The sequence below is a fragment of the Colletotrichum paranaense genome, assembly GCF_030867605.1.
Source record: "Colletotrichum paranaense strain IMI 384185 chromosome Unknown Scaffold_11.1, whole genome shotgun sequence".
Lineage (NCBI taxonomy): Eukaryota > Fungi > Ascomycota > Sordariomycetes > Glomerellales > Glomerellaceae > Colletotrichum > Colletotrichum paranaense.
In genome coordinates this window covers 587342-603423 of record NW_026848969.1, presented here as the reverse complement: position 1 = coordinate 603423, position 16082 = coordinate 587342, and the positions used below count along the sequence as shown (strand labels likewise).

The window sequence follows — 16082 nt, the reverse complement described above, 5'->3', positions numbered from 1 at the left end:
ACGGTTGAGTCACTCGCCTCTTCACCCTTGGCTTCTCCCAACATGATTTTTGAATCATCATCATCACGATATGAATTGGCGCGCAAAGGCATTATCAAATACCCGCAAAACTCTATCATCGAGACGAAGGCCACGACTCTTGCCGTCTGCTTCTATTCCTGTTAAGATGCCCGACGACAACTGTTGATACTTGGTACCTCAACCCACCCACGAAGACCTGCGTTCCGACAAAATCTACAGAAGTTGTACTGGAAGCCTGAGCAAGGGGTGCCTCGGTTTCCCTGGATACTTTCGCATCATATGCCTCTGGGGTGGAGAAGAAGTCTTCATTCGAGAAGAAGCGGCCCAAGGTCAAATGTTCAAGACCTGACGCGAGAATAACCCGGTCGCCGTCTTCAACTTGCGCCAACGGGCCTCCAAAGCTGGCTACTGGGATCCCATCAGAAATGATCTTGGACATACCATCTTCCATTAAGGGCAATTCTTCCAGCGTGTCGACTTCAACAAGGCCTACGAGGTCTTTGCACGCAATCCTCAGCCTGAGCACGCCAAATCGCGGACTTTGTTTTGTTTAGGGGACCCGGCTGTGCCTGCAGAACTGTGGACGGCACACGTGGTCGGACTGGGAGAGGGACTTGATTCAGAGACTGTCGATTCAGCAGTCGACGACCAGCCCTCTGGTTTTGACCTGGACGCTTAGAAAACCTGCCAAACCACCATCGACGAGAATAATGCCACCGATGCTGTTCAACTTTTCGACGATATCTACAACAATATTTCCAGGTACTCTAGAAGGATCACTGACGGTAACCAAGCCCTACCCGCTGTTTGTCAAGCTTTCCGCCTCTTTTCGGACGCCGTTAAAGCCTTGAGGTCAAGTTTGAGCCCTCAAGGACGAGACGATGCCTTCAGTGGTCCACTGATACTGCCCGCACCGAATTTCGAAAACGAATCCGTCGGTCGCCTTTCCGTTAAAGCTTTGAATTTCGGGAGAGCAGCAATTATAGCGCAACCTGCAGTATTGCACTTGATCGCCAGGTTCATTGATGTCTACTTCCTCAGGGGCGACGTCACTGACCGCTACCGTGGTAGTTTGTTCATCTGCTTTCTTCGTTTAGAACATATTCCATGTTATAACACGACCATCTCGACCAACGGCGACTCCTCTCGCCGTCCTGAAGTTTGTCTTCCGCCTGAGAGTGGGGCTTACGGAATCGAGGAAATGAACAAGCGCGACAGTCAAAAGGACATCGACCGCCTTTTGGCCTTCTTCGAATGGGTTGAACGCTAGGTCCTCCATCGGATAGCATCGAAGATAGTACAAGAGGCTATCATCAAAGGACTCATCTTGGTGCGAAGGGTGAAGGTAGTGATGGCGACCGCAACTAGCTGATGCTGGGGCAAATGTAATTTCGCCCCTTTTTTTACTAGTTATGTGTTTAAATTATTCCAGAGAAACTTTAGACCTAAGAATGAGAAGCGGTTTTAGAAGTCAGGAGTTCTTCCAAACCCAAATGCGTGCATTCTGTCGGTAATTAGAACACTCAATCGCCCAGTCCAATCCGTGCCTTCAACTTGTCCACGCTTCTAGTCAACAGAGAAGTGATGCCAAGGCCGATTCTGTTGAGCTAGAAGTTGAAAGATGTAAGGTAATTACAGCAGGAAAGTTTGATTTTCCATGGCAATGTTGTTGCTGTCTGGCGAGGACCGTAGTACGGCTCCCCTCCGTCTCATCTCTGTCAATAAGGGAATCTACGCAACTCTTATGAGGAGTGATCCATTTCTAGAACCTCAGCAAGAAAATGCCCGCGTGTTTGAGGGGTTTATGAGCTGTAGAGGCCCCGACTAGACCTCGATCGGTCTACTCTTATCTTGTTTTTTCTCTTCTCTTCTTTAGCTTGGTAGCTACCATGTGTAAAATATCCGGACGATACTCCCGTATTTACGGAGAGAAGAGTATCCAGCCTGATGGTTCTGGTTAAGATGATCAATCCGCATCCGTTTTGTTGCGTTCATTAGCAGAGGAAGAGAGGTGGTTATTCTACAGAAAACACGCAAAAAAAAAGGCAAAATTTCAACACTCGAACTGACGAAGTTCGCGTGTCAATGAAAGCACCTTGATAGTATTTCTACCGGTTGTATACTGCTCGGCTACTACGTTTAGAAACTTTTCGGTGGTCTTCATATACATACCAAGCAAGCTGCTATCGTGCCTCGAGTATTCTCTCGAGTATCTTGATGTGTTTCCAACTTCATAATTCTGCAAAAAATGCAAAAGTTCAACACTAGAACTGGCGAGGTTCGAGTGTCTATGAAAGCGCTCGTTGGCATCTATTTCTACCAGTTGTATACCGCTCGGCTACTGCGGGTGGTGACTTTTCTGATGGTCTTCGTACATATACCTGGCAAGCTTTCGTCGTGGATCCTTTATTCCCACGGATTTTGAACGTGTTCACAGCCTCCGGGGGAACGTCATCATTTGCATGATTTATCAATACTTCAGTCAAGCTGAATCATGGGGTATCATTTCTATTCCATTCTAACTCAGCCATTTCTCGGCCTTATTGGGTATCAATCTTCTAAGCACATCAATCTGGCGCGCCTGCGCCTTATGTCTCAAGTCTGCGACTCCTCGCCTATCCGTCCGTCTCTGCCCATTCGAGTAGACCACTGTGAAATCCGGGACCTTTTCGCCAGGCTTGATGATCGTCAAAGGCGAGATTGTGCAGTTCTGCAGCAGTTAGTTGGCCATCCCAGCTGGTCTGATGGAAAGATGGCACCAACCTTGCCAATGACAGCGCCATGTCCGATCCGAGATCGGACCCCAACTACCGTATCTGTTCCAATATCTGTGCCTCCGGATTCAATGGTGGCGCCAACCTCTACCGTCACGTAGTCTCCGAGCGAGATGCCTCCGCTGGCGTCGTCGTTACCAACTTTGCCGATATGAGCCCGCTCGTGGATGATGCACCTCCGACCGATGAGAATGCTGCCGTTCGTGGTCTCCAGCTTCGATCGTGGGTGCAATACGCTTTCCGACTGAATCGTGATTGAGTGTGTTCCGACGAGAATGGCGCTGTCGGCCACGGTAAAAGATGACGAGAAGCTAACGGGAGGTCGTGGGCCTTGATTGGAGACGGCGGGCAGCATAGAATGCCGCTTGTTAGACGACATTGTGGTACGTGTCCTGGATTGCTCCGACCCAATGCAAATCCTAGCCGAATGATGTAAGGTGCATTATCGGTGACGCCTGTAACGATTCCAGGCTCGAATAGGAGACCGAGATGCGGCGCGCAACGGTGTTAGTGATGGGGTAGCTCGCCGTGGGGTAGTAGAGTCCGACGTCGATTCTCTGGAGCTGCCCCAGCGCATAACCCCGGTTAATGCATCCGCGCTCCCACGTGACCGTCTCGCTGACTAAATGACCCGCATTGGCCAATCAACGCCAGTTGGAAATAAGCATCATCGATTTGGTGCAATTGAGCTGTGTTCCACGACGACGAATTCCTCCGATCGACAACCTCCATCCACCACCAAATACCCCCCAAAAGCCCACGATGGCCACTCCACGGCGGTTGCCCGCGCAGGCCGCTCAGGCCGCGCGAAACTTTGCGACAGTACGAACCTACGGCGGACTCAAGGATCAGGACCGTATTTTCCAGAATCTTTACGGCCGGTTGCCCCCGACGCTGGCTTCCGCGAAGAAGTTGGGCGATTGGCACAAGACGAAGGAGATCATTCTCAAGGGACACGACTGGATCATCAGCGAGGTCAAGGCCTCTGGTCTCCGTGGACGTGGAGGTGCCGGTTTCCCTTCAGGATTGAAATGGGTAGGTTGCCACCTTGCGATTTTGCTGGACTATTGCCGCGGCAATCAAGGGAAGGGGCGGAACAACGGGCTAACGCAACGGCAATCGCGCAGTCATTCATGAACTTCAAGGACTGGGACAAGGACGACAAGCCGAGATATTTGGTCGTCAACGCCGATGAGGGTGAGCCCGGAACCTGCAAGGACCGCGAGATTATGCGAAAGGATCCCCACAAGCTTATCGAGGGCTGCCTCGTCGCCGGCAGAGCGATGAACGCCACCGCCGCCTACATTTACATCCGCGGCGAGTTCGTTCACGAAGCTGCCGTTCTCCAGAACGCCATCAACGAGGCATACAAGGATGGATTGATTGGCAAGAACGCCTGCAACTCCGGATACGACTTCGATGTCTTCATTCACCGTGGTGCCGGTGCCTACGTCTGCGGTGAGGAGACCTCCCTCATCGAGTCCCTCGAGGGCAAGCCCGGAAAGCCCCGTCTCAAACCCCCTTTCCCCGCTGCTGTCGGTCTTTTCGGATGCCCTTCCACCGTCGCCAACGTCGAGACTATCGCTGTCGCCCCCACCATCTGCAGACGCGGTGGCAACTGGTTCGCCGGCTTTGGCCGTGAGCGTAACCAGGGCACCAAGCTCTTCTGCATTTCCGGTCACGTCAACAACCCCGTCACCGTCGAGGAGGAGATGTCGATACCCCTGCGCGAGCTTATCGACAAGCACTGCGGCGGTGTCCGTGGTGGCTGGGACAACCTTTTGGCCGTCATTCCCGGTGGCTCTTCCACCCCTATTCTTCCCAAGAGCATCTGCGACAACCAGCTTATGGACTTTGACGGTCTCAAGGACAGCCAGTCCGGTCTCGGTACTGCCGCTGTCATTGTCATGGACAAGAGCACCGACGTTGTCCGCGCCATTAGCCGTCTCTCCCACTTCTACGCCCACGAGTCCTGCGGTCAATGCACGCCCTGCAGAGAGGGTAGCAAGTGGACCGACCAGATCATGAAGCGTTTCGAGAAGGGCCAGGGCCGGCCACGCGAGATCGACATGCTTCAGGAGCTCACCAAGCAAGTTGAGGGTCACACTATTTGCGGTATGTATCTTCGTTCATGACGTCAATGATTTTCATTGCTAATAACTCTTATCTAGCTCTTGGTGAGGCTTTCGCCTGGCCCCTTCAGGGTCTTATTAGACATTTCCGCCCCGAGCTTGAGAAGAGAATGGAGGAGTATGCCGCGCTGAACGGCGGTGCTAACGCTCTGGGTGGTGGTTGGGAGCCGACTGCCCGGGCTCAGGGCAAGCTGGTTTCACCGGGACAGTAAAAGGCTGAAATTTTTTGCATGCTTGTAGACCGGCGCCCGAGGGCTTGTATATATTAGTAGTACATTAGCAGAGCCCTAAATGCGCTGGAGTTCATTTGTTCACGACTATTCAACTTGTACACACTGTTCCCCATGCTATTGCGATGATCTTAGTTGGAGAAATGAGATGTCGGCAGGGAACCTTAACAATCAATCGACAAACTGAACCGGACCCATGGGTAGTTGAATCATGTATGAGAGTCTATGAATCATACACGTCAATTCTTCAAGTCACTCTATCGGCGTTAAGCCTCTAGAAATCTGTCCAATAAGGCCACTGTATTTCTCATCTCTTTATGCAAAGCCGCAAGCATGCCAGGGATCTTCTACTCGGCCCACACATCCGGACAGCTCGGGACTCGGCTGGCTGCACCACCGGCCAAAGAGACTCCTCCGAAGAACGGCGGGCGGGGGTTTCTGTAAACTACCGTCTCCGATTTCTTTGACCACCCCCCGTCTACCCACGACAACTCCCTCGGCCGGTTGGAGATTGTGCTCCGTCTATTCCTCGAGTATTCTTACTGGGATTGTTTAGTACAACACACTTGGGTTTTGTTGTGTTTTCTTGTTTACCTGTCCTTTAGCGGAGAAAGTTTCGCCGAGATGACTTCTTTCACTTTTGACCAGTTTGTCGCCTTTGCGTCTGACAGTGGTGAGTACTATTCTTGATTGAGCACTCTCATACACTGCATACTTGAATCGTTGGATTCGGCCTATGTTCTTGCCTCAATTTCGCGTCAATCACTATCTGAGATAACGATGCCTCTCACTCGTGCCCTCCACCCTGCTCACCGCTCACCCTCACGATCATGCTCATGAAAAGCTGACACCCAAAACTCAAGCCGGTCTTGAACGCATCCTCCGTGGCCTCCAAGCCCTCACCGCAATCTTCTCAGCATACCCATCCCTCGTGGCCCTCGCCCTGCTAGACGCAGACCCACCATTCCTCGAAGCTCTCGGCCCGCTACGAGGCCACCTCAACCTCACGCGCCGCTTCATCCGCTTCTTCTGGTTCCTCAACTCGTTTGGCACGTCGTACAATCTTTTCACCTCCATCTCCTCGTCACCATCTTCACCAGCCAAGAAGAGCCAGGGCGTGGGTCTGGAGACCTGGCTCGACATCATCAAGTTCACCCTTCTCGGCCTCTACGGTGGCCTCGAGTCCCTCACCCTCCCGGACCTCCTCGGCGTCCCGCAGATCGCCTACTTTGGCGCCGAGCGCACGCGGGCGCTGAATGTCGAGGCGCAGCGGTTTTGGCTTCTTGCGTTGGCGGCGGGTGTCTTTGCGAATTTGACGAGGGTGCTCAAGGCTTTTGCGTACGCGCCAGTGCCGCAGCATGGGTATGGGTACGGCACGGGGGAAAAGCCGGGTGAGAAGAAGGCTACCATTGAGGGAGGTGCTGAGAAGGAAACTGCTGCTGCTGCTGCTGCTGTCCCTGACGAAAAGAGAGGCGATGAGGGAGGAGAGGACGAGAAGCTTGATTGGGAGGCTGAACGTACTCGTCTCCGGGCTATTGTCATGAAGAGACGGGAGGATAGGAAGCGGTGGCGGAGGGAGGTCGCGGTCAAGGTCAAGAGCCTTGGGCGCAAGATCTTTTCCGACTCGTTGGATTGCCTTATTCCGGGCGTGATTCTGGGCTGGGTCAACGTTCAGCCGGGAACTGTTGGGATTGCCATGTTCATCACTACCATCTTGAGCAGTAGAGATATTTGGGATAGATGCGGTGCGACTGTTAGTCAGAGAAGGAGCTCCTAATGGGGACTTGAAATGGGATACGATGATTGAAGTGTTCCCATTCTAGAGGCTCTGCGTTTATATTTATATAGATTTAGAGACGGACATGGATTACGTCCTGCATGATGCCAAACCAGATTTCAAAGCACACTCGTCATACAAACTCCAGGCCAGTCTTCGTCCATAGTGCCATCATGTCTATCGTATCCTTCTCCTTTGCACTCCACCGAAGGTCGTGGAAAATCACCAAGTGGGTGGGCTTCTCGTTCTCAATTTGGGTTAATTTTCTCCAAGGGAGTAAACGGCTTACTCGGCAGAGACAGACATGGGGGCATGTCTCTGCTCCGGAGCCTGGGGAAGGCGGATTCGGTACTTGTGCGAGCCGAGATCGTCTTCGTCGTCCTCGTCCCATAGGACCTGGACCTTGGCACGCCTCAAGATGGAGAACTGCTGGGCGATTGCAATGACAGCCTCAAGCACACTGTGATTTTCTTGTTAGCGGCGAATCCAGAGAAACAGGCCTGGCAAACATTGGAAGACAAACTTACCCAACAATGATGGCAACGACCGCAATGCCAACGTGGTCCTCGTAGTGCCAGCAGTACGGTTCACCTGCAGCAATGACACCAGACGTGAAAGAAACAGCCGCAAACGTGATATCGAGAGCAGTATACAGCCAGCCCAAAGCCCTCCTCTTCTTCTTATCATCACCGTCGAACCACCTACGCATCCCACCGTGGCTCTCCTCGTCGTCATCACCACCGCCATCACCGCGACGTCCACGGCGGCCAAAGATACACTTGACGCATCCGAGGTCGACGATGACTGGCTTATTCCGGTCACTCCGCTTGTGCCCGCCCTGCGCCAAGAGCGCGAACGTGAGCCATAGCAGCTGCAGGGTAGCCAGGAAGATGAAGACCTTGGAGAGGCTCTCGTACCGCCTCCGGCCGTCCCACTCGAGGATGACGAGGGTGAGGCTGAGGGCGACGGCGATGAAGCGCAGGAGAGCGACGGAGTTGATGATGAATTTGAGGAATACCAGGGGTGAATACGTGCCCGAGCCGCCGCCGTTGTGGGATGAGGCGGATGAGTGGTGGGACGTAGGGGTCAGTGGGCGGAAGACGACGTTGGGGTTCAACGGTCTGTTTTCCGGAGGGGAGGAGGCCATTGTTTTGAGGGACCCTAGGAACTTGGTGGAGGGGAGGTCGTATACTATATCGTGGGGTGGGTAGTGGTATGTGTTGTCTGTGTAGGACAGTGCTTGCTTATCCGAGTAGACAGGCATCGAGAGGTTTCATCCGACGGTGGGTGGTGAGGGAGAGGCTGTTATATACGAGACTGAGTCGTGCCCCATCTCACGAATGGAAAGAGGCAGCAGGTAAGCAATGCGGTGTTTGTGTGTGTTTGTGTGTGTGTGTGTGTAGTGAAAAGTGAGAGAGATACTTTGGGTTCAGTATTGGACCCAAGGGAAGAGGAGACCAGAATCAGAACCAGAGCATGCAGACAGACCCATATCCGAGAGAGATAGTAGGAAGGACACCCGTCGACGTGAGTACGCCTTGGAATCTCACGCGCACCCAGCTTGGCTCCCATCCCTTGAGCCAACAGACACTCCCCCTTCTGCACTCTTCACCAATGGCAACAAAGGGTCCCGAGAGCCGTGGAGGCACGCCCCGGCTTCGCCATGCGGGATCTCCAAGTCGTTCATCCACTGACGTTGTCCGGAATTCGGGTGCCTGGAGGTCCACTTTGACCTAGTGACACACCAACGTCAAACCACCCCGCCTCACGAGGGGAAGCTTATAATTGGCCGGCCGGACGAACTGGGTGTAAAGAAACGCCCAGCGGCGGTGCGATTCGGATTTTTTCTTTGGAGAAGGATTGACATGTATCGGTTGTTTTGGTGTCGTTGGGGTCTGGTTTAGGCTTTGATGTGGTTACGGTTACGGTGGTGATCGTCGCGGATCTTACCAAAGTCCCGTCTTCGGGGGTGCTGGACACGCTGAGGTACGCGTAGGCTAGTGGCTTGCTGGAGGAACGTCGAAAGGGATTGTATTAGCCTCATTCAAGTCTCATCAGACCATGGGTTCGTATTCATGGAAATATTTTGGAATATACTGCTGTGGTACCGGTCGATTCGCAGTCGTCTTCGCATTACCTCACAACTGCTTGAAGTCGAACATCGACATGTCAAGAAGCACCTCATGATCAAACATTCTTCTACTAGGTAGTTGAGCTGTACACTGTCTACATGCACCAAGTAGGTAGTCCCAGCATGGATGTAACAAGAATTCTATCCTGTCAATGTCAAAATTTCCAAAGGGATATCGTCTTCGCCCAGAATTCGTCCAACAATATTCGCTCTCTCGAACGCCCGATTGACAATGCTAACCAAGATATGCTGTCAGTCAAGCCGAAGCTCCACCATTCAGACTTTGAACACAGCAGTACCGGGCGACGGCTATGCAGGTTTCAGGACAGTTGCTTAATGCTGGTGCCTGCTCGGAAGCATCCGAGGCTCTCGAAGCCGGGCCCAGACTTGCCAAGTTGACGCAAGCAAGCGCCATTCCTTCCAACAACCACCACCTCGTCTGTCAGTCTAGCTGAATCAACGACGACCCGTCACACGATAGCTCCCAGTTTCGATCGATACTTTCCATCCGTCGTTGACGAGGGCGGCAATAACGCCCTGTCTTAGTCGCGACACACCTCCGGCACTATGGAGGCCACGGCCTGTAACGATTGTGAAGCCTTCGGCCGCCTTCCTTGCTCGGTACTCGCCGAGGCCATTCCACCAGTCCCAAACGCGCTCACGAGCGATTCGGACGCCGTCCGCAACTTCAACGCCGTGGAGATCGATCGACTTTCCTGAACTAGTGCTGGAAACGTGTATATCGGCCGCGACGCTCTTTGCCTTGGCGAAACTGCGCGCCTCCTCGCGTCCACGATCTGCATAGTATCCTGCTGCCTGCCTATACAAATGTCCCTTTTTGTACACTTGGCCGGCAGTCGTATAAGAGTGACTGCTGGCCTCGCGGTACATGCCAGCTGTGTCCATGGCCTGCTGATAAGTGCGGGGTCCCGACGAGGGGCTGTTCAGGAGAACCGGGCTGTTAAGGGGCCGCCCAATGGGCAACATGAGTGACGTTTTTGGCGAGGCAACCTTTTGCCAGCCATCGGACGAGCCCTCCAGCTCTTCCGTCGTCAAAGGCGCTAGCTTGTAGTTGATGTCCAGGCGTTTGGCGGGCAACTTGCCATAGTAACGATTCAGCAACGTAGCAACCTCCTCTGTCCACTGATGGTCGCTACGTGCGACTTCGTTGAGGGGAGATAAGTACTGTTCGGGAATGTGTCGGAATTGCTTCTTGAGTTCCTGAATGTACTGCTTCCGGTGCTCGTCTTCGCCAGTCCAGGCACCGACACCTTGCTTAACAAAACGATCGAGGAACTCTATGATGGTGAGTTCTGTTGAGCCTTTCCGGGCATCAAAGACGTCCGACACTTCATCGAACGGCAGATCGAGCTTCTCCACGATGAACAGGATCTTCTCAACCCCTGAGCAATGTCAGTTGATGCTTTCTGTAGCCATTCCGCTTTACTCACGTTCATTTTCATCAATGACAGGCGAAGTTTCATTGATGCTACTTGAGCTGGACGACAGGTCCGTACGAAGATCTTTTCGTTTCTTCCCCTTGGCTTTCTTTTTCCCGGACGCCTTTTGGGACAGCCCCGAATCCGCGAAGCCATCGATGCCCTTTGGCCTCTCGCCGATGGACTCAAGATACTGAATGTTCAACAAGGTCTCCAGGGCGGCTTGGAAGTCGCCCTTGGCTTTCTTGAGCGCGAAGCTCACATCATGCGGCTTCAGGTCTGAGAACATATCCTGCAGCTGCAAGAGTTTCTCTTGATCCGAGTCGCCGTCAAAGGTTGCTATACGGGGGACGTCATAATCCGGTTCAGATGGAGGCGGGCTCGTCAGCCTGGTTCCAGAGGAATCCGAGTCCCTCGGCTGAAGCCCCTCCGAGACCGTGGAGCTGTCTCGCGCATCGACTCCCCCATCACCGGAGCTGATGGTGTCCGGGACACCGCTGGCATTGAATCCGCTCGCTTCTTCGACCAGCACATTCTGGGCTATGCTCTGCAGCATCCCGCGAACGTCGGTGAGCTGGCTCGCATCGTCAAGATCTATTTCGCTCGCGATTGCGATAACGACAGTAGGATCTAGTAGGGGAAATTCCGCCTACACGAACGTCATCAGTATACACCTTGGCTTCAACCCCTCAAATGGCTTCTGCTCGTGACGCGTTTCCATGCCGCCTCTTCTTCTCTCAAAAAATGGTGATGTTCTCATGAAATATCAAGGGAAAATGCAGAAGTGCCATCGGATAAAGAGTCACTCACCACTAAGTCATCTAGGGTTGGTGTAGCCATTGATCAAGTTGAAACCTTCAGGGTTCGAGATATCGTTGTGAAATAGTCCAAAGCTCACTAGTCATGCTGGAAGGGAAAGCTGCAAAAAGGTATTTTGCTACCAAGTCTCTGGTCGCAAGAACAACCAGAAGGCCAAGCCGATCAAGTGAATCAGACAAGCAACAGTAGTTGCAAGCAAGAACCGAAATTAGTTGCGTAACGACAGTCGAATGCGCGGGTAGCCGCGTAGCAAACAAACGAGCAGACGACACAATGGTGGTGATGACGCAGGCGGGGCTCTTTTTGGTGGTGGTAGTGGATGTTGGTTTCTGTAAAGGAAAATCTTTGGCGCTAGGGTGCTCAAATGCTAACGAGTGCTCGATGAATCATGTGGCCGCCAGTCTAAAGCGCGCATGTCCTAGTCCAAGTCTTGTCAAAAAGCAAATCAATGACTCTGATCATGTCTGTCATCCGGGCTAGGATCGACCGCGCCTCACGTTGAAAAGACGTTGCTTGTCTACTCCGATCGGGATGTGGCTTTGCGGCTGAGGTCATCAGAGACACGTGCACAGCGGAAGAAGATGTGGCTGACTCGTGGCTGAGGAAAGCGGGAGCGAAGCATAGGGTCATGTGGCTGGTGCAGAAACACTCCACCATCCGGGTACCCCACCATCTTCGGACATTCGGTGCAGCGAACATCCTCGATACGTACCTCCACAGATGACTTCATCCCCTCCAAACCGTGGCACGACATCAGTGGCCCGTCTTTGGGATAAGCACGAGCTAGCGGTTCCCTTCCCGAAGCCGGATCGCTGCAACTCTCATCAACTAAAAGGCGTCAACGGGGTCCGGTTGGCTCCGGCTTGATCAGCTACCAGGAACGGCACTCCGCGGAACAGCAGGATGCTCCATATCTGCGTCAATCAAGCTAGCGGCTAATGTATTACTCGGCGACTCTGGCACTTGGAGGTGGGAAGCGGGATGCGATGCTCCATTCTTGTTTCACGGCTTGCGTTGTTGACTGAGGCGCCTCTCACGTTACCGCATGAGAACCTGCCGATATGCAATCAGCTGTGTACCTCCGTATAGACGGCATGGCAGGATGATGGTACCGCCGTGTATTGTCAGTCAAATACCGAAATAAGAAAAAGCTCAGTCATGTCGCTGCTCCATCTCGACACTTCAGTCAACTTTGCCCAAGGTAGCTCACCTGCATTAGCACCGCATGTATAAGCACTCACCTCACCTTGTCCGCATTCGTCCAAGGCAAGGCAAGGCAGGGTTGCATGGTCAAAGACAGGGATGAACTACATCGGTCGACCGAGCATCCCGATAGCTAGGATTGAAGAGAAAAGGCGTCCCAGCCTCGCGTCGAAGAAAACCGTGACAGCGCGAGCTTCAGAGACCCAAGAAGAATACGGTCTGCCCATCACTGCTGACAATCAAGAGCGGGAGGGGCTTGCTGCCATTTTGCTGTGGCAAGAGAAACCTCGAGATCCATACACCAACGACGCCTCCTGTTTGATAGACTTCCTTGCCTTTCCGGTACTGCGGCGTGGTTCGTGGGCTCGAAAGGCCTAGGCGCAAATCTGTTGCATGGTCGTGCCCGGTGTTCCCATACGAGGGAGGTCCCGGCGCCTCTGCACCCCAGCGCATCAACCTTACTTTTTGTTTCCGACACAAACTCGACACAAATCTATATAAGCGTGTTCCCGGACTCCTCATCCGCCTGCGCTGCCAAATAATGGCACCCTCAACGGCTTCTACCCATCGTGACATTGGGCCTGAAGTCGACTTGATACCGAGATCTGAACCCGAAAACGGACCTGATTCCGAAGCAACGGCTTACACCGTCCACAGCCGGCCCATTATGAGTTCCGAAACACGCAAGAAGTTTATCAACTATCCTCTCCCGATCCCGGGGTAAGTTGTTCTGTACTTTGTAAAGCTGAGTGGTGGAAGTTTGCTGTCTCATTCATGATGCGCATATCGCCTCCAATAAGCATACTTGGGGTCTTGGAACTTGTCACAACAGATCGGTAACTGACGCAATTAGACCGCCCATTCCATACAAGAATGTCAGGAAGAGCAATCCGCCTCTCAGAGGTTGGCTCTTGGTCATAGCGGCTTGGGCGTAAGTTCTTCGACGCAGCAACTCTTGCTCTTATTCTCCCTCGCAATCACTTACACACATCAGGATGGAATGTCTATGGTTTATCAGATCGTTCATCTGGAGCAATGCGGGCTTTGGAAGTCTGAGAAAGATACGCAAGCATATTGAAGATGCTGAACCTCGATACGACCCAACCGTCCTGCCACTACCAACGGACGAAGCCAAAGACCCGGCGGTTCTCCACCGTGAAAGCGCAGTCAAGGCGAAACCACACCCCTTGAAATACTACTCCGTAAACGACTATCATGAGATGTACCTTTCAGGTGTAGTCACGCCACTTGCTGTGGCCCGCGCTATTCTCCCCTTGATTCGGCGCGATACGAACCCACCCGGCGAGCACTCCGTCGCGTGGTTTGATACCAAAGTCTCACAGGTGTTGGCCGCTGCCGAGGCATCTACCAAGCGATATAAGGAGGGGCGGTCTCTGGGCCCTTTAGACGGTGTGCCGACGGCAGTCAAAGACGAATATGAAATCGACGGATACCGAACTTGCCTTGGGTCTAGGAACGATTATACGACCCCAGCGGCGCCGGGCCAGTCAATTACCAGCTGGTGTGTTAAGAAGCTGGAAGATGCTGGCGCTGTCGTGCTCGGAAAGCTGTCAATGCACGAATTTGGACTTGGTGAGCCTCTAGTTTCCAAACGCCTGAGGCCTCTCAAGCTAACCTGGTGTAGATACGACTGGAAACAATCCCATCTACGGAACACCGCGAAACCCCTACAACCGTGGCTATTACACCGGTGGGAGCTCATCGGGAGCTGGTTATGCAGTTGCGACTGGTCTAGTTCCTGTGGCCCTCGGTAGCGACGGCGGCGGCAGCATTCGCATTCCCTCTTCCATGTGCGGCGTCTACGGTCTGAAGCCAACCCACGGCCGCATCTCTTTTCACCCATGCCCAAATCACAGCAACAGCTGCGCTGTCAATGGCCCCATAGCCGCTGATATCGAGTCTCTGGCGACCTACTTTGAGACCATCGGCGCGCCGCACCCCGATTCTCAGTTCATCCAGGCATCTCCCTTTATCCTGTCACCCAGCGAGAAGCGCGGAAAGGTTCTTGGTATCCCCGAGGCGTGGTTTGCACAGGCAGACCCGGCTATCCAGCGCATGTGCCGTACCATGATCGCGAAGCTCGTCACTCACCACGGCTACGTCACCGTCCCCATCGACATTCCCTTCCTAGTCGAGGGCCAATTCGCCCACGCCATGACAGTCCTCACCGACGGCGCGACACTCTTGCCGGAAACCAAGAACCTGACGCCCGCGAACCGCATCCTCCTCGCCATCGGGCGCGTCACCTCCGCCATGGACTACCTCCTCGCACAGAAACTCCGCGGCCTCCTCATGCAGCACCTGGCCCACCTCTGGCGCATGTACCCGGGCATGATCATCGTCACGCCCACGACCTCGTGCGCGGGATGGCCCATCATGCACGAGGGCGAGCTCACCCACGGCGTGAGCGACGGCGATCGCACCATCAGGTCGATGGAGTACGTCTGGATGGGCAACTTTTGCGGGCTTCCCGGCGTCACGGTGCCAGCGGGCTACGTGGTGCCGCACGACCAGCTCGGCGCCGGTGGCGAGGCCGGGCCCGACACCCTCGGCAAGGTGCCCATCGGGCTCATGGGCATGGGCGAGTGGACGGACGAGCATAGCCTGCTCGAATTCGGGCTCGACGCCGAGGAGCTGTTTGCGAAGGAGAGGTGCAGACCGCCCAACTGGATCGACGTCATTCAGCGGGCCAAGGACGACATGGCTAAGAATGGGGAGGACAGCTTGATAGACCTTTAGAGTATGATATCCCCACAGACAACGCGCGAGAGCAATGCAAATCGATCAAGACTACCCTACCAATTCAAAATCAAGGACGCGGCTTTGCGCATGATGAATTAGCTTACTGAAAGCACCACAGGTTCTCATCTACACTTGGAGAAGGAGGCTGAGCTGAGCTGAGCTGAGCTGAGCTCAAGAAATCCGGGTCCTGCTTCGTTGTCAAGCGACATTCAAGCATTTGAAGCAGGGGTACCCCGTCCCCCATACCCGGCATTTACAAAGGCATTTTGGTGATCCTTTTCCGTTGGCAGCACCCACTTCCTTGCGTAGATCAATGCGTTAATCGTCATATCACGAAGCTCGGTGGAGAGAAGAGAGGGGAAAGGACCCGAGCTAGCGGGACGACAGCAGGTGACTGCCAACGTTGACGAAATCCAAGACAGACCGAGGCAGGTCTACTGTAAATGGACGAGAAGTGACGACCTTTTTTTTTTTTTTTTTGTGCATATTCGCAGGGAAACCTCGAGGGCAGTACCAAAAAAGGGAATAAGCATTTTCGAACCTGATGAAGGCGCGGGCCGCATGACAATCCCAACCTAAGCTTTTTTGTTCCTCTCGGAAGGGGAAGCTGTTGCTTACACCGCCCCTTATGCCAAGATGATCGAACGCCGGTCTAGACCGCTCCAACTGTAGTTGCAGGTTAGATTGTTCGCATCTTTGGTGTTGTTTGTATTTAACTTTCGAGACGGAAGTTCATGCTTGACAGAGCACGGGCAGTGGGAGATATGAGAGTGGTATGCGAGAAGAACAGATG

General features: G+C 53.5%; 7 protein-coding genes across 7 annotated transcripts; 4 read left to right on the top strand and 3 right to left on the bottom strand.

Annotated features, from left to right (window-relative positions):
• Nucleotides 1-731: 731 nt before the first annotated feature.
• CPAR01_12530 (uncharacterized protein) lies at nucleotides 732-872 on the top strand (the record flags this gene model as incomplete). The annotated part of the gene is made up of 1 exon (XM_060496786.1): nucleotides 732-872. One exon carries the CDS (start codon nucleotides 732-734, stop codon nucleotides 870-872), a length of 141 nt encoding a protein of 46 aa, XP_060344319.1.
• A 1667-nt stretch (nucleotides 873-2539) lies between these two features.
• Nucleotides 2540-3174, bottom strand: CPAR01_12529 (transferase hexapeptide domain-containing protein; the record flags this gene model as incomplete). Its single annotated transcript, XM_060496785.1, has 2 exons — nucleotides 2540-2731; nucleotides 2785-3174. 2 exons carry the CDS (start codon nucleotides 3172-3174, stop codon nucleotides 2540-2542), a joined length of 582 nt encoding a protein of 193 aa, XP_060344318.1.
• A 383-nt stretch (nucleotides 3175-3557) lies between these two features.
• On the top strand, nucleotides 3558-5139 carry CPAR01_12528 (NADH oxidoreductase; the record flags this gene model as incomplete). Its single annotated transcript, XM_060496784.1, has 3 exons — nucleotides 3558-3830; nucleotides 3923-4910; nucleotides 4967-5139. 3 exons carry the CDS (start codon nucleotides 3558-3560, stop codon nucleotides 5137-5139), a joined length of 1434 nt encoding a protein of 477 aa, XP_060344317.1.
• Nucleotides 5140-5781: 642 nt separating this feature from the next.
• CPAR01_12527 (AoPex11B) lies at nucleotides 5782-6934 on the top strand (the record flags this gene model as incomplete). The annotated part of the gene is made up of 2 exons (XM_060496783.1): nucleotides 5782-5830; nucleotides 6021-6934. The coding sequence occupies 2 exons, from the start codon at nucleotides 5782-5784 to the stop codon at nucleotides 6932-6934; spliced, it is 963 nt and encodes a 320-aa protein (XP_060344316.1).
• A 285-nt stretch (nucleotides 6935-7219) lies between these two features.
• On the bottom strand, nucleotides 7220-8198 carry CPAR01_12526 (uncharacterized protein; the record flags this gene model as incomplete). The annotated part of the gene is made up of 2 exons (XM_060496782.1): nucleotides 7220-7394; nucleotides 7462-8198. 2 exons carry the CDS (start codon nucleotides 8196-8198, stop codon nucleotides 7220-7222), a joined length of 912 nt encoding a protein of 303 aa, XP_060344315.1.
• A 1323-nt stretch (nucleotides 8199-9521) lies between these two features.
• Nucleotides 9522-11344, bottom strand: CPAR01_12525 (smr domain-containing protein; the record flags this gene model as incomplete). Its single annotated transcript, XM_060496781.1, has 3 exons — nucleotides 9522-10468; nucleotides 10517-11153; nucleotides 11315-11344. The coding sequence occupies 3 exons, from the start codon at nucleotides 11342-11344 to the stop codon at nucleotides 9522-9524; spliced, it is 1614 nt and encodes a 537-aa protein (XP_060344314.1).
• A 1723-nt stretch (nucleotides 11345-13067) lies between these two features.
• On the top strand, nucleotides 13068-15286 carry CPAR01_12524 (amidase; the record flags this gene model as incomplete). Its single annotated transcript, XM_060496780.1, has 4 exons — nucleotides 13068-13246; nucleotides 13380-13457; nucleotides 13521-14119; nucleotides 14172-15286. 4 exons carry the CDS (start codon nucleotides 13068-13070, stop codon nucleotides 15284-15286), a joined length of 1971 nt encoding a protein of 656 aa, XP_060344313.1.
• Between the last annotated feature and the right edge of the window lie 796 nt (nucleotides 15287-16082).